This window comes from Pan paniscus, chromosome 6 (assembly GCF_029289425.2).
Source record: "Pan paniscus chromosome 6, NHGRI_mPanPan1-v2.0_pri, whole genome shotgun sequence".
Classification (NCBI taxonomy): Eukaryota; Metazoa; Chordata; class Mammalia; order Primates; family Hominidae; genus Pan; species Pan paniscus.
The window spans coordinates 36,682,138-36,707,484 of NC_073255.2; the positions used below are offsets into that span (position 1 = coordinate 36,682,138).

The 25,347-nt window shown below is 38.1% G+C and overlaps 1 protein-coding gene across 14 annotated transcripts in view; it reads right to left on the minus strand.

The window, feature by feature from the left end:
- Positions 1-25,347, minus strand: part of PDE1C (phosphodiesterase 1C) — a 799,595-nt gene that overhangs the window by 246,024 nt on the left and 528,224 nt on the right. For all 14 annotated transcript variants that reach the window (XR_010112580.1, XM_034963890.3, XM_063605671.1 and 11 more), the window contains 3 exons: positions 6,620-6,733; positions 4,872-5,054; positions 3,848-3,914 (listed from right to left, as the gene is read on the minus strand). Coding sequence is in view for 13 of the 14 variants with exons in the window: in XM_034963890.3 (XP_034819781.2) it covers positions 3,848-3,914; positions 4,872-5,054; positions 6,620-6,733 (364 nt within the window). In the remaining variant the exon portion in view is untranslated. The remainder of the gene's footprint in view (positions 1-3,847; positions 3,915-4,871; positions 5,055-6,619; positions 6,734-25,347) is intronic.

Here is a 25,347-nt window from a genome sequence, read left to right on the forward strand (position 1 = left end):
TTGTCCTCAAATCTGTTAGTCACTTTACTGAAAAAAAGTAAAAGGAAAAACTAAACTGAACACACACCTTATATACCATCCCTGAAGTTCAAAGTCTTTGCCTGTAAATAGCTACTCCAAAATATATGTAAATACAGTCTGTTGAGCTTTGGCTTATCGTAACCAACTTCTTGTGGATGTAGTAAACAAAGATTTGTTTAAGCAATGGTTAAAGCAACAGTCATTTGGTTTTTCACAGCACCAAAATCTCACTTCCCGTGGTTAGGTGAAGCATATTCACTTGAGCTTGACAGCAAGGATTCACATGAGACCACACTGCCTACAGGCAAGGTGTCAGATGGTACACTGGTAGAGACCTTGGTTCTCATGAGTGACTCTCACCCCAGCCCTCACTGAATTTCAACATAATCCATCCATCCCAATTTTGTTCCTGACCAAACATTCCAACTGTCAAATTCAACCCAAGGCCATCAAGGGTCTCCCTCCTGGATGCTAATAAACTGTTTTCAGGGAAAATAGAATTGTATATAGGAAAATCAGACTTTTCCGGAGGGGTTTAAATTGAGTTGTTCCAATTCACACTTAGTGGTAACCTCACTTAAGTCTTCAATAACTGCCCCTCCATTAACATAACCAAAGAAATAGTGACAGCCACATTTCTGTGAGCACATTTTCTGTGCTAGGCACAGTGTGAGTGTTTACACGCATTTGCAAAACCTCGCAAGTCTAGAGATAGGTGTTACTTTCTCCAGTTTTATAGATGGCAACCTCAGAGAGATTAATTGAAATGTCTAGCGCCATAAGGTAGCAGAGCCAGGTAATAACCTCACCAATGACCCTTAATGATCTCACTGCCAACAGATGAAATTGTAAATGCCATGAATATGTGCTGTGACCCAGGCCTCATTCCTTTAATATCTCACTAGGGCCCAGGCTATAGACAGCAAGGACACTTAAGATTAACCCAAGACCTAAAGCTTTACCTTGGTTACTATCATTGGCACTGCCATGAGTCACATACATTGTCTTATCTTTAGTCCTAAGGAAAAAATTCACTGACAACTCAGTAGGTTGGAAAACGCTGTGTCACTTCTGATAATTTTTAATCCTAGTGTCCAGAAAGGAAAGGGCTCTCTATCACTAGAAATAAAGAGATTATCATGATAAAAAGCCAAGATTTATTCTGAATATGAGGACTTAGAGAACAAAGAGGATGAGCAAATAGAGACAGTGAGATGGATGTCCTTTTTGGTCCCTCATGTTAGGGAAGGCTTAGCTGTAATTCTCAGTCTAATGTTCTTCAGAACCAGTTGAGGGGCTTAGCCAAAATATGGATTCTCCAGTGGGGACTCCAGAGAATCCTGCTGTGGGGCCTGTAATCCGCATTTTTAACAAGTACCCAGTTTAACTGCCTTCAACCATTCTTCCTCATTCACCAAATTTTGCCCAAGGACACTTCCTGTAGAGAAATTGCAGGAACTTCCTGTTAGTCTAACACAAAGGAAGCATGAACCTCCTCATCTCCTCCCACTTTAAGCCTGGAGTCTTTCCAAGGTGTCACTTCCTGAGTCACAAAACAGATGCCCTTCTAAAGAAGAGCACACAGCTACATTTCCATTAGGCTAATCTCAGAAGACAAGAGGTAGAACACCTCAAGTCAGAAGCTTACATCTCTCTCTCTCTCTCTCTCTCTCTCTATATATATATATATAATGGAAAAAGTAAAAATAACATAATGCAACATGTTTCAAATTTAGAGACTGGTACATTATTATCTTACTTAAATATCATTTTATGTCGTGTTCTTACGTTAACCACAAAGGTTAACATGACAGTAGCATAAGGATTATTTTAGGGAATTGTATTCTCTCAGTCTTTAGGGAAAATTTCTGTAATAAAAGAAAGCAGTAATGATTCCATATGACCTTCTGGCAATGAAGTGGAAATAATCTTTTTTCTAACATGTAGTACATAAAGAAAGAAACAAAAGAGTCTATATCTGTGATCACTCCAACTCATTGCAAACAAAATCAGCCTCTGGAGAAGTGGAAAAAACATTACATTGTAAAAAGCTTTGAACTTCCCCAGTAAATGGGGGACATAGCCAAGAGAAATAGCAGCTTCAGCTTTAATGCACATATCAACAATATATGTGAGGAGAAGTAGCAATTTATTTAGAGAGCTAGTAGGTCTTCCTTATCTGAATAATCTAAGTACCTGTCCCCTCAGACAACATGTGTGCATCTGAGAATTTCTTCTCTCTAAGTATAAAATAACAATTTATGCACATCACAGTTTGTTCCAATTCTTTCTCAGTTATTCTGCATAGAAAAGAGGCTTCAATTTGGATAGAAAAGAGGCTTCAATTTGGAAGAAACATTTTCGTAAGTGTCTTGGTACCAGTATACCCTCTTGTATTTATGTTCCTGATAAAGGAAAAAATTAAAGACAATAACGATGCTTTTAATGTTTCTAAGAGTTTGATTGAACATTCAGGTTCAATTATGAAAATTAATACAACTTCATGGTGGATGTTAAGAAATATCAGATTTCCTGAAGTGATTTCACTGATTAAAATGGGAAATATCACTGTACATTACACTGATGTATTGGGCATCAGATTAGGGGTTAAAGAGGAATGGGAGAAAAGACACATCTTCTTGCTGGGTCCTTCCTGAGTATCCTTCCTGCTTTTAAGATTAGGTAAGAAGAGACGGAAAGGGTAGAGACAAACAAAGGAGAAATGAGAATCTGTGTATATATATGGTCTCTCAAATTCAGCTAGTAAATGTCTCTGAGACAAGAGAAAGGCCTATGAATACATAATCAAGATTGTCCCAAGGGGCTCTTTCTTGACATTAAATTAATCAAGAAGCACTCCCCACCCCCTAACTCCATGAATAGGTAATTTAGCTTCTGAAAATATCACATTTTTCAGGTTTTGGAGAAAGAAAACAATGGCTTTAGCAAAGGTCAAAATGCTACAATGTCCCTAAGCACATGGCCCAAGTCCATACATAGACAACATGTGATGTCAACAAACTCAGTGATCTTGGGCTACAGGATCAGCAACACATTGGAATCCAGAAGCCAAATCAAGTTTAGCAAATCTCAAATACCCTCAGACCAATGCCTTCAGGAATGCATCTGCTTTGGGGCTCCTGGAGATATTCTATACAATTCCAAGAACTTGCCTGACTAGAGGTAATTCTGCAGGATTTAGCCCATTTAAACTCAAGCATTTGTATGACTTCCATGGGAACATTTGGCTCAATGACAGTCTTTGGAAAACAATGGGCTATATAGATGGGACAAGGGCTCTCAGGCCATATGTTCATGCAGTAAAACATTACTAAGAGCTTACCATGTGCTGAAAACTCTGATATCAAACATTAGCTCTGTCTCCAATTAACTCTTTTTTTAAATCTTGCTGAGTCTCGGTTTCTTCATCTATAAAATGGACTTGGAGTAGGTAATCAGATAGTGGGACAACTGCAAATACTGAAGATCCTCCTAATGCTGAATACTTATAGCCATGACATATTTGATCTCGTATGGCAAAATCAGATAACTCTCATAATGACAGATCACTGTATAAAATCTAAACTACTCTAGAGTACTAGAAAGAAATGAAACCCACACAGAGTTTGATTGTTTTTAAATTGGGAAGATGAAGGGTGAAAAGACAGTGATACTGTTAGAACAAATAATAAAAAGATAATGAAAGAATAAAGTCAGGAATAACTGGAAAAGTAACTGTAAATGAAAGCCTCTTATTTTCTAACAAATTTAACTCTACTTTTTATTAGGTACCATGTACATTGTAAAATCTTTTCACTCGTATTACCTTTAATGCCTCAATAACAGCTGGTGGATAGCTCAGTCCAACCATGTTTGATGTCCGTCTATACATTCTGAAAAGTCAAAAGGGAAAAATGCAACATGATATCTTATAAAGTAGGATTTGTAATCCACAGACTCATACCAAGTATTGACAAATAATAAGTCAAGTGGGGTGATCCAAAGAACCTAAAATTCATTTTTTGACATTTTTAATATTCACTCAGGTGGTCTAAGTGTTAAATTCAAAAGAAATTAAAGCAATCCCAAACATATGAACCATTGGGGGAAAAAAAACCTAACTCTATAGGCCCCAGACTGGAAATTAAATTATTAAACGGGTCACTTCTTCTGCCAGAGTGAATTATAGTACAGAATAGACAGCAAGCAGAGTAGTAATTTAGCCTGAATGAAGAACTCCTATGGGTAACCCATTTAGAATAGCTTGTTCTTTAGAACTGTCAAAAACGAGAAGGAAAAATGTCCCAGGTAATCTTTAAACTTACCGTGGTGTTTCTAAAATGTATAATTACACGATAAGGATTATAGGAAGAATATATCTATTTCTGGAATCTATTGCTGGGTAAGGAGGTCAATTTGATTTCAAAGAGTAAAATAGCTAATAAAACTGAAGTGTCTTGGGGACTTCAAACCACTGAAATGAACTGTCTTCCCTGGGTCAGCAACCTCAAAGCATCCCAGATATGTTTCAAATGGAGACATCATCCACCTATTTCAAAAGATGATAGATGAGATGATTTCCTGCTTTAAAAATTAGAGACTGAACTCAAACTAAATCTTCTCTGGTAAACAAAAAAATTCTGAGCAAAAGCAAAAGCTTTTCCTCATGATGCTACAGAGATTAAAATAGATATGTTTTTGCCATTTCTCATTCAAGACTATCTGTTTCTACCCACAATTTTCAGTATTTATAAAGATAGGAAAACTACATTAAAGCAAAGCTTCCAGTTATTGGAAACGTGTTGCTTTGGCTGCTTTAGTCACTAAATGACAATGAATGACATCTTTACCTCTCCACAAATATCCCAGCCTGCACTGCGTGAACGATGCTCTTGAACCGGGGCTTCTCGTCGCTCCTCCTGAGCATCATCCCCATCTGCCGCGTGAAGGTGGAGGCCAGCCAGTCTCGGACCTCAGAAGGCACAGCATCTGACTGAATGTCACTGAGCTCATCCTCTGTATCCAGGAGTCTCCTGAACACAAGAAACAGAATCAGCACACTGAGATTAAATCTGAAGTTGGAGCTCTCTGTTCAAAGCAGCTGCTCCTCTCTGCCTCACCTGCATGTTAGGTGCAAAGAAACCAAATTAAATTAGCCACAAAAAATACAGTGCCTTTTTGGTAAGGCTTATGTAAGCTCGCCATGTGTGTTTCGTGATGGTCTTGGCTTCCACTGATATTTCAGGATGGTTTTCTCTGCCAGACTGGACAAAGGAACTGGTCCATTGTACCTAGAAGCACTCTGTGGCATTTGAGTGAAATTTAAACCTTCTATTTAAAAATGCCTTCACAGGGAGCCTTGTATTATTTCATAGATGGACCATGTGACGTTATTTTGTTTAAAAATATAAATGGATACTTAAGAGACTTTGCAAAGTATTTACCAAATCACAGCAACCCAGTCCTCTGAAGTAGTGATCCTAAGTGATGACAATTAAGATTCTTTCCAGGTTGCTACCAAAATTTAAATGTCTAAATTCAAGGAAAATTTTCAAAATAATGCAGTTCTTTATTTGCGCACAATGATTTAATCATCTAATAGCTGTGTTTTGCTGATTTTTCAAACTTGTTCATAGGTCAGACCACTAGAATCGAACACAAAGAGCAATGTTAAAATAAAACCTAAAATAGCATGTCATATTTACAGTAAACCCAACTAAAAATCAGCAGTAAAAGTAGCTGCCAATGTAAAGGTGTTTGGATTTTTTTTTTCCTTTAGACTTACCAATTGGGGTGGAGGTAAGCGGAGGAAACATAACATTTGGAAAAAAGCTATGATATCGAATTTCCTTAAATTAGAAACCAAGTGTGTCAGCAAAAATAATAATAGTAAACCATACAAATCTTAGATTACTGTGAAATACTTTCAGATTGGAATTTGGCAAATAAAAGACATCACAAATACTGACAGAGAAGCCTGTCTAAATTAGGGGAAAAGAAAACCACACCTTTCATATTCAACATTTCAACATTTTTCAAAAGAAATGCAATTTTATAACTTTCAAACATATGTAGTAACTGAAACCGCTTTAATACGTTTAGATAATTCAAGTGGAATAAACCTGCTAAGTAAATCAGTGACATACGTAAGACTGAAGAGGGAATGCTGGGTGCTTAAGAGAACACATGCTTCTCGATCACTTCAGGAGCCTCCATTTACTAATGGACATTATGAATTAAAACATAAACACAATTTTTAGACTAACACTAACAACATACAATAATTACAATGGAGCTCTATATCTGATTTTTAAAATCTTAGTGGATTTTTAAAAATTCGTTTTTCTCCTCTTTCATGATCTCACTTCCTTGTCATGGCGGCCATATGAGATTTGTTCTATTAGCTCCTTTTATAGATGAGGAGGTACAGAGAGTAAGTGACTTGTCCAAATCTATCCTCTTTGTTTGTGGAAACTAAAACTCAAAGATGAGTAATTTGAATGTCACCCCATTCCTGGCATGGGGGACAATTCAGAAAAGCCATTTAAGAGAAAATTTACTATCACTATACTAATCTCTTTTGTTATTTTTAGCTTACCTTGTTTCATCAATATACACAGATTCAAGCACTGTGGCTGCATATTCCAAATTCTTCTTAAGATCTACCACTGAAGCTTCCCCTCTCTCTAATTGTTTGACCAAAGACCATAATCTAGAAAAATAAAAAGACATAATTTCATTAGAATAGAGGAAACAAAGAATAATCCTACAACTATGGTGATACATTTTACAGTCATCGAATATTCTCACTTATTCTGATACATCTGAAAGGAAAATAATTATGGGACCAAAGGAGCAGGTAATAAAATAAATGTACACATTTTTGCCATTGTGAAGTAAGAAGAAAAAATTTCTCTCCAACCAGGCACTGACCATACTTTCTAGCTAGCTTTTAACTTTATGAATCCTAAATTATCAATGATTTTGCTTTTTCTCAAATTTTCATCTTTTTTGTTCTATGTGGATGCAGTAAAGCCTGACCAGCAGCAAAATCACCAAATACCTCTTGAGATTCTGCTCTGTTGAAGGCACTTGGTCCAGCAGTGGCCCCAGATAATGGCAGCCCCATGACCCAGGCATGTCCCAAGACAGATGAAAACATATAAACCACTGAGAACCACAAGAGGGCTACAGAAGGAATAGATGAAAGTAAATTGTTTTACTGGACAGAAAAAATCACTCTGAGAGGAGATAAATACCCTAGTTAAAAAAGAAAAGAAAATATGAGGATTGATTTTAAACTGAGGAATTCCAGACTATACAAGAGAAGCAATAAAACATGTTTTTTCTGTTATTTATATGAACATTATCTGCACAGAGGACTTAGTATTCATGAGAACAATAAAATGACTACAGATGATCAACATGCGGTAACTGAGAATACTGTAAATACCACAGAGATTTGGAGATTGGGCAACTCTTCAGGCAGTTTGATAACCAGCAATGAAAAGAGTAGAGACTTTGAAGACGAACTGGGGTTTGAAGCTCACTTCATAACTTATTAGCTGTGCAACCCTAGGTAAGTTATGTAACATCTTTGAGTGTTATCTTAATGAAGAGCAAAGTATGAAATTTCTAAAGTTGACCTAAAGATTAAATGAAATTGATATAGAGTATGTGACTCACGGTTGTTCTTTGAAAAGGCAATTGTTATAGCTATTGTCATTATTCAATGACTTTGATCACCACAGATAACCAAATGAGAAAAATTCTAGCAAGATATTTAAAATGATTGTCAAATCTCCACTTCCCGTTGGTATACGCAATCTGTTCTCACCTTCCTGACATCAAAATACCCTCAAATAGGTTGCCTTCATGGCAAGGTATAGACTACTCCCTTCCTGATTTGCATGAAAATGACCCACAATAAAGAATGAGAAAAAATCTTGGATCAACCTTAAAAAGTAAGCAAGAGGGTCAACCATAAAAAAATTTCCAGGAGTTTCAATGATATAAAATACAAATAACATTAGATTCAGGTAGTATCTACCTGAATTACGAATCTGCAATATATCAAACGGAAATATGCAAAGGAAATCAGCAGAGGCCCCTGCAGGCTTGGAGGTGAAGGTCAGCCTTGGCAATGCCATTAGCAGCACTGGGAAGAGTTCTGAATTTCAGAGGCAGCACGAGACAGGGAGTTGGCAGGGAAGGGCATGCCAGTCACTCACACAGAAGGATAGCCAGCCTGCCAAAGAATGGGGAGACAGCAGCAGGGAGCTCTGACTGCTGCTCCAAATAAGGATTGGAAGCTCTTTAGCAAAACACATTCCTGGCTAAGTCTGCCTCCAGTTCTGATTCTCACCTCAAGGTGCCCAGCTACCCCCTAGGCTGTTTGGACTCCCAAACGAAAAAATGAGAGTAAAATTAAACTTTTCAAAGTTTAGTCTCAAAAATGAAAGTAAAATTAGACTTTTTAAAGTTTACTCTCAAAAATAAGAGTAAAATTAAACTTCTTAAAAATGCCTCTCTCCATTTGGGGCTTACAGGTTCTATCAGGAACTGACATGTAACTCTAGTAGAATCCATCTCAATTCTAGAACCTAAGAGGAAATGACAAAAACCAAGAAAATGATGAGAAAAATTATAAGAGTAATAGAAGTAAAAGCCAGAAGATCCTATCTACCTATAATAGAACTTCCATAGGAAATAAACAACAGAAGCAGCTTTAATTGAATAAGTTTTCCTAGGCTAAAGTAAAACCTGTATAAGCAGATGAAAAGGGATCAAATACAATTTTTTAAAAGTAAATGAAAACATCAAATGTATGCTACTGTAATTTTTGATTTCAAAGAATAAAGAAACAAACTTGAAAATCTTTGAGAAAATGAAATATAATACTTACAAAGTAACAAAAAATTGTCCTGGCCATCTACTTCTATCATGTCAAACATCAAAAAGCAATTTAATAACAGTACCAATTTTTTAGAATAATATGGGAAACTTCAAGACATTTATATCTACATCTACAGAGTTACCAAGTACATAAGAAGCCAATAAATACATTCTCAGGTGTCAACAACTTCAAAATTTATCATTCATATCCTTTCCAGAAAACAAAACAAAAAAAAAAACTTTAAGCATAGTGGTCTTCCAAGGGAGTGAATTCGTGAGTCTCCAGTTAAATGGATTGTTGATTCATGACCTAGATTTAACTAACTCAAACTGTACCAAATGGACAAGTAATTTAAAAAGATTCTGGAAAGAAGAGACAGATAAAATAAAATGCTGATAATACAAGGACAACTAAACATGAAAATGAGCTGACACGTCTCCTTTTACTAGGACAATCTCCTATTTCTCATACAAACACTTCCTCTCCCACTTTTACAAACTAAAAGCTAATTCTCATCAGTTGAAAAATAATTGGAATTATTAAGGACATTATATGGACTATGGATGTATAGCCACTAATTTTTAACAATTCCCACTCCTGGGAAAGCACAGTATTGAGAGAATCAAGTCATGAAGGGGCCTCATATCACCTTGTGATCAGGGGGCTGGGACCCCAGGGCCAGAACAGGAGTGGGGCCTTCAGGGAAAGCTTCACTCAGAATCTCACTCAGCTGTTCCAATGAGTAGCACTGAAATCGGCTCCATCAGGGAGACCCAGGCTTTGTGCCACAATTAGCAGAAAATCAGCCATTCAGAGGCTTCTCCCTGATGTAGTCACCAGTGGTGCCAGGCAGACATTAGGCAGTCACATTTATGCATTCAGTGTGAAGTTCTGACCCAACAGGAAGCTGTAAATAGAAAGCAAAACCCTAGCCAAGTGGTTTCAACAGATCCAGAGAGGAAATGACACAGAAATAATGCACCTTTTGGATGCGTGGGAGGCACTAGAAATTTATATGTAACCTTGTCTTTCCAGCTTATGAGATGAGCAGAAGATTCAATCAACTTCCTGGCAGACAGTGAGGGAACCTAGAACAACCCGTCACTCTGTTTATGGAAGAACACCCAGCTGACATTCACCTTTCTTTACTCAAGGATGATGAAACAGAAAAAAACATTCATGAAGAGATGCAGCAATAAAGACAGAAGAAAATACAGCATTCAAAATGTGAAAGGATTCACTTTTGAAAAAAAAATCACTAATGGAAACAGAAGTGAATTTTAGGGAGCATCTGCTGTGTGTTCAATACAATTCAAATAAAAACCATAGATCTCTGAAACAAAGGTAAAAGCCCAAATCAACACAATAAGAAGTTTCTTTAAAAAGAAAAAAACATGACAATAGAAAGACTACAAGAACTTATTGTTAAAAAGAGTTAAGTGGTGACCAGCTTTGTATATACCCATCTCCTGTTTGGGTGTCACCCATGTCAGATACAAGCTGCAGCTGCCAACTTTCTGCTTTATGTAGCTGCCACACAAAGCCTAGTGATTCCAGATGCCCTTTTCAAATTCTGTTGAGCTTTAGCATAGTGTTCAGGTGCTTATGCTCCATAGGCCCCTCAGCCCACCTTTCTCTAGCTCTTTATCCATTCCATTTGGAATATCCAGCCCTGCCCTGCAATATCCTACCTACCTCTTGGTGAAATGGCTATTCTTTGGGCAAAAGAGTTTCAAATTAGCTCTTTTATCATTGGCCAATTTAAGTTCATGAGAATAAGGACCCCTCTCTATTTGTCATTATAGTGAAGGTATTCCTTAGATCTTAATCTATCTTAAGAAGGGTTGTCTGAAAATTAGCCAGGATCTTTCATACCCGTGTCATAAAGTATTTTTGTTCAACTGGAAAAGACTAGCTGAGGCCAGAGGGCTCAACTGCTCTTCTTTGTTTTCCTAGTAAAGTTGTCTAGATGCTTTTCATGTGAATTCATTCCATCTAAAAGGCAAATGTCATCAGAGGCCAGGTCCCATGGTATGCTGCAGCCTATATTTTGGGAAAGATGGAGATCTGGTGTTTTAATACTACCCAGGGGAATTTTTGGTCTGGACGCCTAAGGGGAATTTATTTCATGAGCATTTGAAATAAATTTACAAGGAAGGAAGATAAAGAAGTAGTAAAATATACAAATAATAATAATATTAATAAGGTTTCTCTTCTGAGAGAATGAATGTTCATAGTTTCCAGCACTCCATCCATTTCTGTCACTGCGGCTGCCAGATAATAGTTCCAGTATAGAAGTGCAACACCATTTTAGGAAGTGCTTATGCCTTCCAACTTGGGCAAGATGCCTTTCAGTTAAGACAGTGTGCAATTTCATTGTGGATGAGCCATTGCATCTTTTCATGACTCTTGCATTTCTTGGCATAAACTCTTTGCTTTCTGTATGCTTCTTACCTGCAAGGCATATGATGAGATACTGAATCTCTTCAGTTCCCTGTGCCCTCAGATCCAGAGCAAGCCCTGGATGCTGACTTTCCCTGACCCCACACCAATCAACATGTGGGATGCACAAAGGTGTTGGAAGAGGGGAACTATGTGAGGAAAGGCCAGAGCACTGTATTTTGTAATTTAAAAGGATGTTAGGGAGGAGAGATATTTCTTTTTTTTCCACAAAGATAATTCCTAGGACCAATGGAGTGAGCTTCATTAAAAAGCAACTTATTGGTTCAACTTTATAATTTAGAAAACTGCCTTATACTGGACTAGGCATTATTCCCCACCCCAGTGAGGTCGCAGAAAGCCCTATAACCCTATGCCTTGAAAACATATACATTTGTTGAGCGTTAGACCCTACTAGAATTTCATTCTTTTGCACAAACAAAAATGAACTATAAAAAGAAGCTATGGAAACATACTTTCTCATGTTTGTCTATTCTGCCCAAGGTTATTCCCTCTGAGGATGGGGAGGCAGCTCCTAAAATGCCAGTGTAACCAACAAGTACTGCTGTCTCAGAAAGGCTTTGTTTTGTTTGAAAGGATATGAGAGAGAACTGGATCTTTTACAGTACTTTCTCTACATGTCCCAATGGATCATGAGCCCTAAAAACTCATTTGAATTAAAAAAACTTCATTTCAGTTCATCACACCCATGTATTCGAATGGCATACTCATCTCTGTGTCCTTTTCATACACCTGCCTCCTCCATGTCACTCCTGTCCTCTGCCACTTACCTAAATGCCATAGGAAATAACTTAAAACAACTCTTCCAAATGGGATGCCCCAACATGACTTTTAGTCTTATGCTTTAATGCCATCCAATGATGTCGCCCAAGCATTTTTCTGGCCATTGTTTGTTTCTATAATTAATGACAGCTGATTAAGATGGCCACACTTGAAAAACATTCAACATTGGGTGTCTTTTGTGTGCAGGCACTGGGAGAGATAGGCTCTAGGAATACAAAGTGGGGAAATGCAGTGCCTTCTCTCAGGTAGGGAAGACAGAAAGCTAACCAGCACCCACAATGCAGTACTGTAAGCGAAATGGCAGAGGTGTGATGGGGGCTAAGAAAGCACAGAGGAGAGGAATCTTCTAATAACAAAGCCCTCCCCAGTGGAGTTGACCAGAGCCATTTTGAAGGCCACGTAGGGGTCAGCCAGGCACACAGGATGGGATAGGGAAACGGCAGACTCTGCATGGAGAGAGCAGACTGAAGGCAGTGATCTATTCAGATCTATTCAGAATAGATCTTTTCGGATCTATTCAGAATAGATCTTTTCGGATCTATTCTGAATAGATCTTTTCGGATCTATTCAGAATAGATCTTTTCGGATCTATTCAGGGGCATGTCAAAAGATAAAACAGAAGAAGGTAGGAACTACACCACAGTAGACTTAGAATCTCAAGCTAAAGAAACGTAATTTTCTCCTGGAGATAATGGGGAACCCCTGGAGAATGTTAAAATGGAGGAACAGAATGATGAGATTGGCATTTTAGAAAGATCAATCTAGCAGCTGAGTAGAGGAGCACACATAGTGAGTGAGATGGAAAATTCTATGTTTTCATTGTAATCAGGCTGGTCTGATACTCTGAACAGCACAGTGTGAATATTCTCTCTCACATGACAGAAATTTGATAGAGTGATGCGTGAGTTTAGTGGTAGTATGGATGGTTGCTTTTAAGAATTTCTGGGAAAGACATTGTTTTGGGGCATGCGGTTTCCTCATTGAGTGACCATCAAACCAAAAACAAGAACAGTGCCAACAAAAATTATGACTGGCAAGAATAGCCTACTTATGTAGCTTTTACCTTTTGTTAATGCTATAAATAAAAGAGAATTTTACTTCTACAGTTTCTAATTACATCTGCTTAAAGCAGATGCACAAATGGATTGAGATAAATTACTGGACTCCAGTTACTTTTTCACTTAAGAAAAATAATTAGTACCTAGGTGCATACCTATGTTTCTATACTTTTATATGCCTCACTACATAACTTGTTAACTAAAAAAAAATTAGTAATGTTATAGAAGATTTTGAATAACGTCATGAACAAAATTGACCTAGTTGGCATGGACCGGACACTGCACTAAATTGCTGCAGAATGTACCATTCTTTTCAAGTGTACATGTAATAGTAATCAAAACTGACCATGTGCAGGGTCACAGAGACTCTCAATAAATTTCAAGTAATTGAACTCAGACAGATAATGTTCTGTGACAACAATGAAACACAATTTTGTTATTGATTAGAACCCAAAACAAAAAATGGCTAGAAATATTTCAAGTGTATGGAAATTTAGAAATATATTTCTAAATAACCCATAGGTCAAAGGTTAAATCACAAAATAATTCTAACTGAACAATAACATACAGCCTTGTAGTATGCAGCTAAAGCAGTGTTTAGAGGAAAATGCGCAGCCTTAAATAAATATATTAGAAAAGGAGAAGTCTAGCCTGTAATCCCAGCACTTTGGGAGGCCAAGGCAGGTGGATCACGAGGTCAGGAGATCATACTGGCTAACATGGTGAAACCCTGTCTCTACTAAAAATACAAAAAAAATTAGCCGAGTGTGGTGGCAGGTGCCTGTAGTCCCAGCTACTTGGGAGGCTGAGGTAGGAGAATGGTGTGAACCTGGGAGGCAGAGCTTGCAGTGAGCCGAGATTGTGCCACTGCACTCCAGCCTGGGTGACAGAGCGAGATTCAGTCTCAAAAAAAAAAAAAAAAAAAAAAAGAAAAGGAGAAGTCTAAAAATAAGTGATCTCATTATGCACCTCAAGAAGTTAGAAGAACAAGTTACTCCAAAGACAGTAGGCAATAGCAAAAAATAAGCACAAAACCAAAACTTAAGTAGCAACAAACTCACAGCAGAAATAATTAGCAAAGCCAAAACCTGGGTCTTTGAAATGCTTAATAAAATGGATAGGTCAAGCAAGACTGATCAAGAAAAAAGAGAAATGATATAAATAACCAATATCAAGGATAAAAAGAGACTATTACTACAGATTCTGTGGACATTTAGAAAGGTAAAAGGATATCATAAATACCTTTCTGAAGATACATTTAAAAATTTAGATGAAATTTTAAAATTCCATAAAATCTTAATTTATCAAAATTGACATAAGAAAAAGGTAAACTATTAATAATTCTGTATCAGAATAATGATACAGAATTGTATCAGAATAATTGATCTACTGAATATTGTATGGGAAGTCTTCACCAGTTCAACAAAGAAAGAAGAAATAATAGACATAGGACTGGAAAAAAATAATATCTTTAAAAAGCAGTAAATAAGTTATTCTAATTAAGAGGTGAATTTAGCAATGCCACTTGATAAACAGCAATAAACAATTAGAAAATGGTACCATTCACAGAAACATCAAAACGAAACAGTTTCTAGGAATAAATCTTACAAAATATATAAAATCATCTACATGGAAAATGGTAAGATATTATTGAGAGAAGTTTAAATGACCTAAATAATGGAAGAAGAATCCATGTTCATGAATTTTAACACTCAACATTTAGAAATATGAATTCTCCCTAAATTCATCTGTAGATTAAATCACAAACAAATTCACCACAAGTCATTTGGTGGAAACCGATTCTAAAATTTACTTAGAAATGTGAAGAATGAAATATAGTTGATGTGGTAAAACAACAAAACTGTTGTTACTATCCTACATACCAAGACTTATTATAAAGCATTTAATTATGGTCCCATGTCCCTCTACCACTTCACTATTCCAACTCTCTTCCTCTCAACATCCAGCTGGTATGTGTGAGGACGTGCATATGTATTTTTATATTCATATAAGCACAACATAAGTGGACAAGAAAACATGCTACAAGAAAAAAGAAAACAGGCAATGTAAGTTGTTTTTGAACTATCCTATTCTACATGTGATTGTTCCATTCCACATGCAGGGACCCACTCTTTGGATACCCAGTCAAGGGCATCACTGCATACTCTGTCTTGGTTGCCATGGATTTTCTGATGAATATTTCCATTCCTTTGGTTTTCATGAAGCTATGCCACAGAGGAGCCCTGCATGCTCAGTCTCCTCCTTGTTCTGCTCTGCAGAGTGAATCTCCTTTGGGGATATATGTTTGTGGGTGTGAGAGTATATGGGCAACTGTGTGTCCAAAGTGAGTGTGTCAGCTCACTGCATGGGAACACCAGCCAAAATGCACTGTCAAGTCCAAAAGAAGCCTTGTATTCTTATGGTACTCTAGAAGGTGTTACGACTCAGGGTTAAAGTTTTAATCCATTTTGAGTAATAATATTGACTTTGTTCCTTTGCACTTCTTATCAAATGCAGTACTTTAGAAAGGAGCTCCCTAACAGTCATTCTTGGCCTTATAAATAAGTGTTTCTTAAAAACCAGTTTATCCCCTGTTTTTATTGCCAATCAACTCGCACATTCTGTTAAAAGGACATAGCGGATTTTTTTTTTTTAGAGTAAGATTCCAAATTATGCTAAGAAAATCTTTCGTGAAGGTAAACATTCTCTCTCCAAAGTTTGTAGGCGAGCAGACCTTATTGGGAAAGGATGTTATTATGAAAACCCACTTGTTCTTCTGGGTGAAGAAATAAAAAAGAATGAAAAAGACAACCCAGAGCATCATTCAGAATCCACCCCAGGCCATGCTGGGGACTGGGGAGAGGGAAGCAGTTAAGATCCTGACAGACTACCAAGAGGTAAGTTCCAGAAGCCAGTGTTCATTTGCAGCTATTCATGTGGAAAGAATCACTGTCACTTCTGCCTGCTGATAAACATGCCACTTCAACATCTGTCTTAATAGACCAAAGAAATGAGAAGAACTAAAAACATCTTTGAATGGCACTAATGAGAAAAGGAAGCTGAGCAGAAATGAGAAGCAAGTTTGCAGGAAGATTTAGGAAGGTTGCAACCCATGCCTAGACATGTCAAGACACATCTCTCCATGTCTTCATAGTCAACCCAGTCCCGTGACTCCTTTGCTTTCCTTTTCTGAATTTAGTTCCTCATTCAACCTCAATTGCATCATGTTGGTATGATTATCCAGAGGAACTAAAGCTCCCTCAGCCAGCAAAATCACAGGAATTCTACCATACTACAAATATAAGTTTTGGTAAGATAAACCTAAGGTTACATTTTTCTCATTTCTACTTCTTTTTTCTTTTATAATAACAGAAATAAATAAATTAATTCATAGATTAAAAACCTTCAAATAATGGCTAACAAGATGCTGAATTAGCACAGTTCCCTTTCTTAAGATTAACTCAAGAAAAATTATAGGAAAAAAACCTCAAAGAAAACCGTGAGAAACCTCTAAGGTGACCTGAGGCTGCCGCTTTGAATGTGTGTGTGAAGATAGTGCATCTTCTTGGTCTGGGACAGGAGGCAGCCCCACCACACTGGGGAGGAAATGATGGGAAAGGAACTGTTGGAGTCTGCTATTGTTTCCCTCCACTCCACTTCCTCCAGGCGCACAGTAGCTGCTCCCACACCTCCTGTGACTCAGAACTCTAAATGTCAAGAAATCCTGGAGAGCTAAATAGGGGTTGTCTGTCCCACCTTGTGGCTCCTCTAAGTTCACCATGGGTTTCCAAGATTGTCACAGAAGGAAAAGGGATGCAAAAGGACATGTGCGGGAGGTTTTTATGAACCAGACTGGAACTGGAACTGATTGCTCCTGGTCACTTCCAATTGTCCAGAAGCCATAGTCACCTAACTATGTCTTTCCAAGAGAGAAGCTGGAAAACACAGTCCTGTGGTAGGCTCAAGAGGAAGAGGTGGTGGTTTTAGTGGAGATCCAGCCAATCTCTGCCACACCTAGAAAATGCAATCCTATCACCAATACTTGTTTTTCCTTTAAACCTTTACTTTCTACTCCTTTGAAAGAGTCAAATGGAATGTTGTATATTAAAGATACTTTCTAACTTTAAAATCCTTTAAAACTAAGAAACGTAATCATCCTAATTATCAGATAATCTCCCAAGCATTTTGACAAAAATGAGACAGTTCTTATGGGAATTACGTTGAGTGAAAAAAGCCAATCCCAAAAGGTTATATACTATATGATTCCATTTATGTAACATTCTTAAAATGGAGGACAAGATTAGGGGTTTACAGGGGTTGGAGAGAAGGGAGAGGAAGAGGGAGACACGTGTAAGAAGGGCAACAAAGGGAACCTACTGGTGAGCTATTCTATACCTTGACTGTGGTGGTGGTTGTACAAACCTACACTTGCAATTATGTTGCACAGAACCAAATGCATTCATACACACACACACACACACGTGAGTACAATAAAACTGGAGGGCTCTGAATAAGATTGGTAGATTATGCTAATATCAGTATCTTGGGTTGTGAAATTGTCCTATAGTTTTTCAAAATGTTTCCATTGGAAGAAAATGGGTAAAGGGTACATGGGAATTCCTCTGTATTATTTCTTACAATAATGTGACTCTACAATTATCTCAAAATTAAACATTTAGTTTTAAAAAGTGGGACACAGTTATCCAGCTCAATGGAATATTGATGACAAAAGGCTGGACATAGTTGTTCTTTCCCCAGCTGGTTTTATAAGTGTCTCTCTGTTCTTAAATAGTGGTCTACTTAGTGTCCTCCAGATCCTTCGGCTTGGCCTCAGCAGCAGTAAGAGAGTTAGGGGTAAATGTTCACCAGTGAGCTACTAACTGTGTCTGATGATTTTGGAGAGCATCCAGTGAGGGCTATAACCAGTGATGCTTGGAGCTTGGTGAGAACCAGACTCATGCCTTGAGGAAACCCTGGGAAAGACAAATGGAGGTTCTCAGGATCAACTGAAGAAACTCAGATGCTAGCAAATGGTCACCACACTAAAACGGTGAGAGAAAAAGAATCCCAGTGACTTTACTAAAGGCTCACTAATTACACCTCTACTGGCAGTGATCCCCTGGGACTCTAAGGTATGAAGCACGATTTGCATCTTCCCTCTCCTTTTTCAGTTCATTCTCAGAAGTTTGTTTCAATTTGAGGGTGGCTTCACTATGGCAGGCTGGCCATGAAGGGGTTGTAAAGAATGAAATTAATATACACACCCACACCCAACCTCTAGTAACCACTATTCTATGTTCTGCTTCTAAAAGTTTGATTTTTTTTAGATCCTGAATATGAGAACATGTGGTATTTGTCTTTCTGTGTCTGTCTTATTTCACTTAGCATAATATCCTCTAGGGAGTGAACAGGGAAAGGAGAGACGTTAATCAAAGGGTACAAAGTTCCAGTTACACAGAAGGAATAAGTTCTGGTAATCTGTTGCACAGCACGGTGACTATAGTGAAGAATAATATATTATGTATTTCAAAATTGCTAAAAGAGTGGATTTTAAATGTTCTCACCATAAAAAATGATAAGTATGTGAGGTAATTGCTATGTTAATTAGATTGATTTAATCACTCCACAATCTATATAGGTATTGAAACATCACATTGTACCCCATAAATATATACAATTATTGTCAGCTTATAATAAAAGTAAATTTTAAAAATAAATAAGAGTCGATTCCATAAAAAAATGAAAGGAATGAAATCTACAGCTAGGTATGGACTAAGGGAGTGAGGGTAGACAAGTTGGGGTGTGAAAACACAGGTCACGGAGATGGTGTTTTGTTGTATAGTCATTTCCAATCAGTAGGAAAACAATTTGCATATTATTAACATTTCAAGTTTGTATTCAATGTAATTACCATTCAATTTCCTTCCAACTATACATCATTTTGTAATAGCTTTGGGGTGGGATAAGGGGAGGGATCTGAACCAGTAATTCATTGTCATTTGTGGTCAGCTCCAGTATATTCTAATAACTGAACATGTCAAAAGCCTAAAGCTTTTTCATTTTGTGCTATATTTAATAGAAAAAGAAAAGAAGAATTGGGAAGACTTACTTATGCAGTCCCATCTCACTTGCCAGCACCACCTCCCTTTCTTTGTAGATGAAGAATGGGACTCCTTTCACTTTTAGTTCTATTAAAATAGCTCTGGCTTTCTCTGTGGTTAAAAATATGAGCTTGATATCGCTCAGGTAGCGACACAAGGTAAACGCTAATACAGGACCAACTCCCATAGCTATTTAGAAAAAAAAAATCCTCCTCTGTTAGCTATTTCTATCACAATTTACAAGGAGAGTTGATTTACAGAAGAATTAGCAGTAATAGCCACAAACACTGATGAATCCATCTGGACAAAGCACTCCACTTGCCCCAAACAACCCCTCATTGTTCACGGTGGTAATTTGTTCATTTTAAAAGTATTATCTAGTGCTTTGGAGTTTGTCCCTCAAGAACAGCATGAGCCTCCACTGTACCAGGACTTCCTCGTTTAGCATTTCTAAAACCTCTTAAATCTGGGAACATACTCTGTAAGATTTGTTTTAAATGATATTTGAACCTACATGGTGTCATAATATATTCTATCATTGTGTGTAAAAAGAAGAATTCTTTTCCAATGAGCTTTATTGAGCTTTAGACTCTGACTTGGGGACTGGAAAGAGGAAGAAACAATTCCTTTAAATGATTCTCTCTTAAAGTAAAAAGAGACAACAAGGGAATCATAGAATGTTCAACATTTGCTACTGACTCTCTCAAAGTGTACATGAGAATTTTTAAAGCTCCAGAGGTGGTGTTCACAGCTACGCTATCAATCGAGTGTTTCTTGAGAGGCAGTCTTCTTTTCTCCATACCACGTGATGCTCCGTGCTCTGGGGTCACAGGAGAGGGGCACCTGCCCTGTCCACAGCCTGACAGAGCCAAAGGCAAGCTCAAGCAGCTGTGACACCTAATTATGGGTCTTCCCATGAAGTCTGAAAAATGGCTGAACTTGGTCCAGCCCTAGTGTAAATAGAACAAAATAAGCATATTTGCTGGAAGTGAGGCTGGTCTTTAAAATTCATAATCACATATATGGCTCCATGAACCATATGCACCAAGCCATGTCTGTGTGTGACTTTTGGCTCTGGGCTATTTGCTATTACTTGCTGTGGACCAGGTGCAGATTCCTTCTTTCTCTCTCAGCCCCTACATTCACATATTTCTCAGAAAAGAAATTCCATTGGAATCAGAGGTGAAAAGCTAAAACCTGTGGCCTGGGTGATCTACCATTTTGACTTCTGTCACCTAAAACCCTAGTTCCGCCTAGTGCAGAGATTTTTACCACTTGAATGCACTGATGTGTGACAGAGAAGAGTATGTTGTGTTTATATTTCCCCCATACCCCCTGCCAACAGCCATTCCCACCACGAGAACCCCCAGGGAGCAGTGGAAAGAGGAATCTCAGGAAAGTGGTGTCTATGAAGTACATCAGGGTTCTGGAGCAAAGTCCTGAGGCAAGAGATTGTTAGACAGGGCAAGGACAGAACGGATAGCTGGGGAATTTAGCCCCATTTCCTTTTCTTGAACTCAGTAAAGAGATGACCTCCAAGGTGACTCCCAGGACACCCTTACACAAACCCAAGATGGTTACATCAGATTAAAAACAGCTGCATCTAAGATAGAGGAAGGCCACAGTTCAGACCACCTGCATCTTCCTCGGCTCCTAGGCAGGAAGGAGGAAGATTTCAGAGGTCCCCTGTGCCCTGCAAAGGGACAGGAAGCAGCTGATAGTGCTGACTGGAGGGATTATTAGGGGCACTGCCATGGATGAGAGACAGAGGGTCAGGGATCAAATAGATGCTACAGCCAGACCTCGGCTGGATCCATAGTGCCAGGAGGAGCTGAACAGGGACAAGCTGGTGAGGAGAAAGGCAGTCCCAGACATTAGCTAGAGATGTCACTAAGACTTCCTGTGACCAAGCAGACAAGAGACATCACCATGGAGTCAAGAGGAACCAGAGGACAATACAAGACCCTGCTGTCTTGGAGAGTAACAGCAAGCGGAATAAAGAAATCTCAAAGTCTAAGCATTTACATTTTTTTAAGTGAGTTACCTAAAAAGAATGTTTAAATTGCTAGATTGGGTGGTTTCATGAATTGGATTATTATTAGTTTCTCTCTTTTCTCTCTCTCTCTCTCTCTCTCACTCTGTCTCTCTGATATGGTTTGGCTGTGTCCCCACCCAATCTCACCTTGAATTGTAGCTCCCATAATCCCCACATGTCATGGGAGGGACCTCGGGAGAGGTAATTGACTCATGGGGGCTGGTTTTCCCGTGCTGTTCTGGTGACAGTGAATAAGTCTCATGAACACTGATGATTTTATAAAGAGCAGTTCCCCTGCACATGCTCTCTTGCCTGCTGCCATGTAAGACATGTCTTTGCTCCTCTTTTGCCTTCTGCCATGATTGTGAGGCCTCCCCAGCCACGTGGAACTGTGAGTCCATTAAACCTCTCTTTCTTTATAAATTACCCAGTGTCAGCTATATCTTTATTAGCAGCATGAGAACAGACTAATACACTCTCCCTTACATACATACATACATACATACATACATACATACATACATACACACACACACAAACACACACACAAACTGCCCCATCACCCAGCAGGGTGAGCTCATGAAGGTCAGGTCATACATAGGAAGTAAAGAAACCTCAGTTTCTCTGCACATCTGAATAAATCTGGCCCTGCTATATGTACAGCACTCAGCAACTCCTTAGTGGCAGGCAGGGCATAGTGGAAGCAGAGATGGGCACAACTGTTGTAGTTTGGAGGTCCCTGCTGGAAGGGTGAAGGGTGTCTGCCCCAGGACCAAAGGGAGGAATATAGGGGTAGAAACAGGACCTGTACAGAAAATGCACAGTAGTTGGGAAGACATGAGACATGAGGTCACCAAACTACGTGAATTTATTACCAGAAATAAAGATTCCTACTCTCGGACTTCTGTCTGTTCACTCCTACTAGCTCTTTTGATCTACTTGGTAGGGATTTATTCCCACCACTGTTACTTAAAACTGACAGCTAGCCTTGTTGAATATACTCCCCAGAAAGCTTTCTTTAGCCTTCTTGTGGTATATTCACCTCCATATCAGCCAGTCAGCAGGCACTGATAAACAGATAAGAACAGGAAAAAAAGACAGAAGATCTCTTGAAGAAGTAAGATATTGGTGATACTATTGGCATTGTTCTAAATCCAGTGCAATGATTCCCAAAGCCAACATTGCATTCTAATTTCCTGGGAATATTTTTTAAAGTACAGAAACCAAGGTCTGACTTTAGACCAGAGTGTGAAATGGCATAACAATTGATGGTAATTCTGACCTTGTGGGGTGGGACAACACTTTCAGCCAAGTAATTGGAATAATTAAGCTACCTTGTCATGGTGTTAATTGTCTTAATAATTAAACGACCTTGTTATGGTTTGAATTATCCTGACAAGTGCTCTCTAAACTACACCATAGGACATCTAGCCCACAGGATGTTAACATGCATTGCTGGAGAGAAGATTTCTGTGCACAAATGTTTGAGAAATCCAGGTTAAACTAAGTTAAGCAAAGTTTGTTTGGTCTTCACCAGCTCAGAGCTTTTTACACTGATGTGCGCTTAGACTCTCCACGATGAAGCAATTGTGTACGTCATTTCCCTCCTAGATCTGACAAGGTCTTGTATTTTTCTTGTAAATCCCCCAGGATTAGAGGGTTTTATTGCATGGGATTTGGCGAGTGCTGCTCTGGAGTGCTGTCACAGGGCTCTACTTCCCTGCTGATGCAGGTGCAGTCAGGGAAGGCATGGATTCAATGAACTTGACATGAAATGATGATTGTAAATTTAAAACGAGACAGTTTTTTTTTGTCACGCAAGGAAAGTGTCCTATTACAAATTAAGATACAAAGGTAATGGGCAGAAAACATGTAAGATTATACATTTGCAGACTTAAAATAGCAAACCATGGCATACAGCTATCTTTGAAACCGGTTTTTCTATTTTATGAATATTTCAATCACTTCTTTGGTTTTCTCTCATATCCAATTTTGTGGCATTATTACATTATGAACCTATGATCTCATAAATTAAACAGGCTCAGATAATTTGACATACTTCACTTTTACCTCACAATGATGAGAGAATATTTTTAAACATCTCTCCCCCTTTTGTCTCTGAATACTACTTTTCTCTAATATTGTTTTCTGTCTCTCTCTGGACACTCTCTGAGGACCAGTTAACGTCATGTCAAGGACAAATGGGTGTATCATTATGACTGCCAAATCTCAAGGGTCCTGTTACATATTTGGATTGTTTTTCCTGAATAAAGCATAGAATCTCCAACGCTCATTAATTCTTCTATATTCACATGCTTTTGGTTAGAAGAACTTCTGATCAAGACTACAAACCAATGGGTTTTTTAAAATATATATTTTTTTCCTTTCTTATAGTCAGAAAACCAACAATAATTTGTTTACTCACCACGGAACATTCTCAATTACAATGCTGGTATATATTTTTTCTCAGGTTTTATTTAATACTTTTCCTAACACTTCCTAAGTAACAGAAGGGTTTGGTTTCTTTGTGTGTGTGTGTGTGTGTGTGTGTGTGTGTGTGTGTGTTTACTATACTTAAAAATGTGAGATACAAATAAAGTTTTAATTCATGTTCTTTTAAAAGAGAATAATCCAAATAAGTATTTCACAAATACCTACCATTAGAAATTCCTTTCATAGTCTCCCACAAATTTTCTTAAATTTTAAAAACCTTTGCTTTATTTGTATTTTTAAAAGAATCTATGGTTATTGTGGGAAATTTATAAAATACCTATTAGAAAATAAAATCACATAAAATTGTACCACCTAGGGATTACAACTATTAACATAAAATGTTTATATAATTATTATATTGTATCATGTATCCATAGAGTTTAAACTTCTCTACAAAATTTATTTGATAGTATGCTTTAACACTTAATGTATTATAAACACTTTCCCTTGTTATTAAGAGTTTTTCTCTGATATAATTTTAATAACAGCATAGTTTGTCTCTAAATATACATATCATAATTTATAAAATCCACTATTGCAGGACATTTAGGTTGTTTCTGATTTTTGCTGTCATAAACTGTATTAAAATGAAAGTTTTGTAACTACATTTTTGTACACTTTTGTTATTTTGGCTTTTATTTGATTAAGACAAAATTCAGAAGTCCAATCAGGATTAAAGGAGAGAAATATTTCTAAATTTGTTGATGCTTATTGCTAAGCATCTAAACATTTATAGCAACCTCCTCTTTTTCTCCAGCAGAACGTGAGCGTGGCTACCTCTCCCAGTAATCACAGAAACCTGGTAAGACGGTTTGGAAGGCAATGGAAATATATGTGCAAAAATGTTTTTTGTCTCATTTTTGTAATCCTTGGATTTTCAATGGAAATTTAGGAAAGGGCAGAAATAAAGGGCTTGAGATAAGATGACCATCTTTCACTAGCGTGGCTTCCTCCATTGCAACTAGATTTCAATTGGAAGAAGTTATTTATATTTCTAATATAAAAGAGTAAAGAAGTTACCTGCTCCCCTCCCTGCCTCTGTCTGAAGCGCTCCATAATTCATGCAGCCTGGCATCCTGTCAGTGCCCTTAGTGGACTGTTGCTTTTAGTACTGATCCTTACCAAGAGCATGGGCAGTCCCACTTTTTGTTTTGTTTTGTTTTGTTTTGTTTTTTTGAGACGGAGTCTTGCTCTGTCGCCCAGGCTGGAGTGCAGTGGCGCACTCTTGGCTCACTGCAAGCTCCGCCTACCTGGTTCACACCATTCTCCTGCGTCAGTCTCCCGAGTAGCTGGGACTACAGGTGCCTGCCACCACGCCTGGCTAATTTTTTTGTATTTTAGTAGAGACGGGGTTTCACCGTGTTAGCCAGGATTGTCTCGATCTCCTGACCTCATGATCCACCCTCCTTGGCCTCCCAAAGTGCTGGGATTACAGGCGTGAGCCACTGCGCCCGGCCGGACAGTCCCGTTTCTACAACTCAGTCTTGCGTATAGGTCACA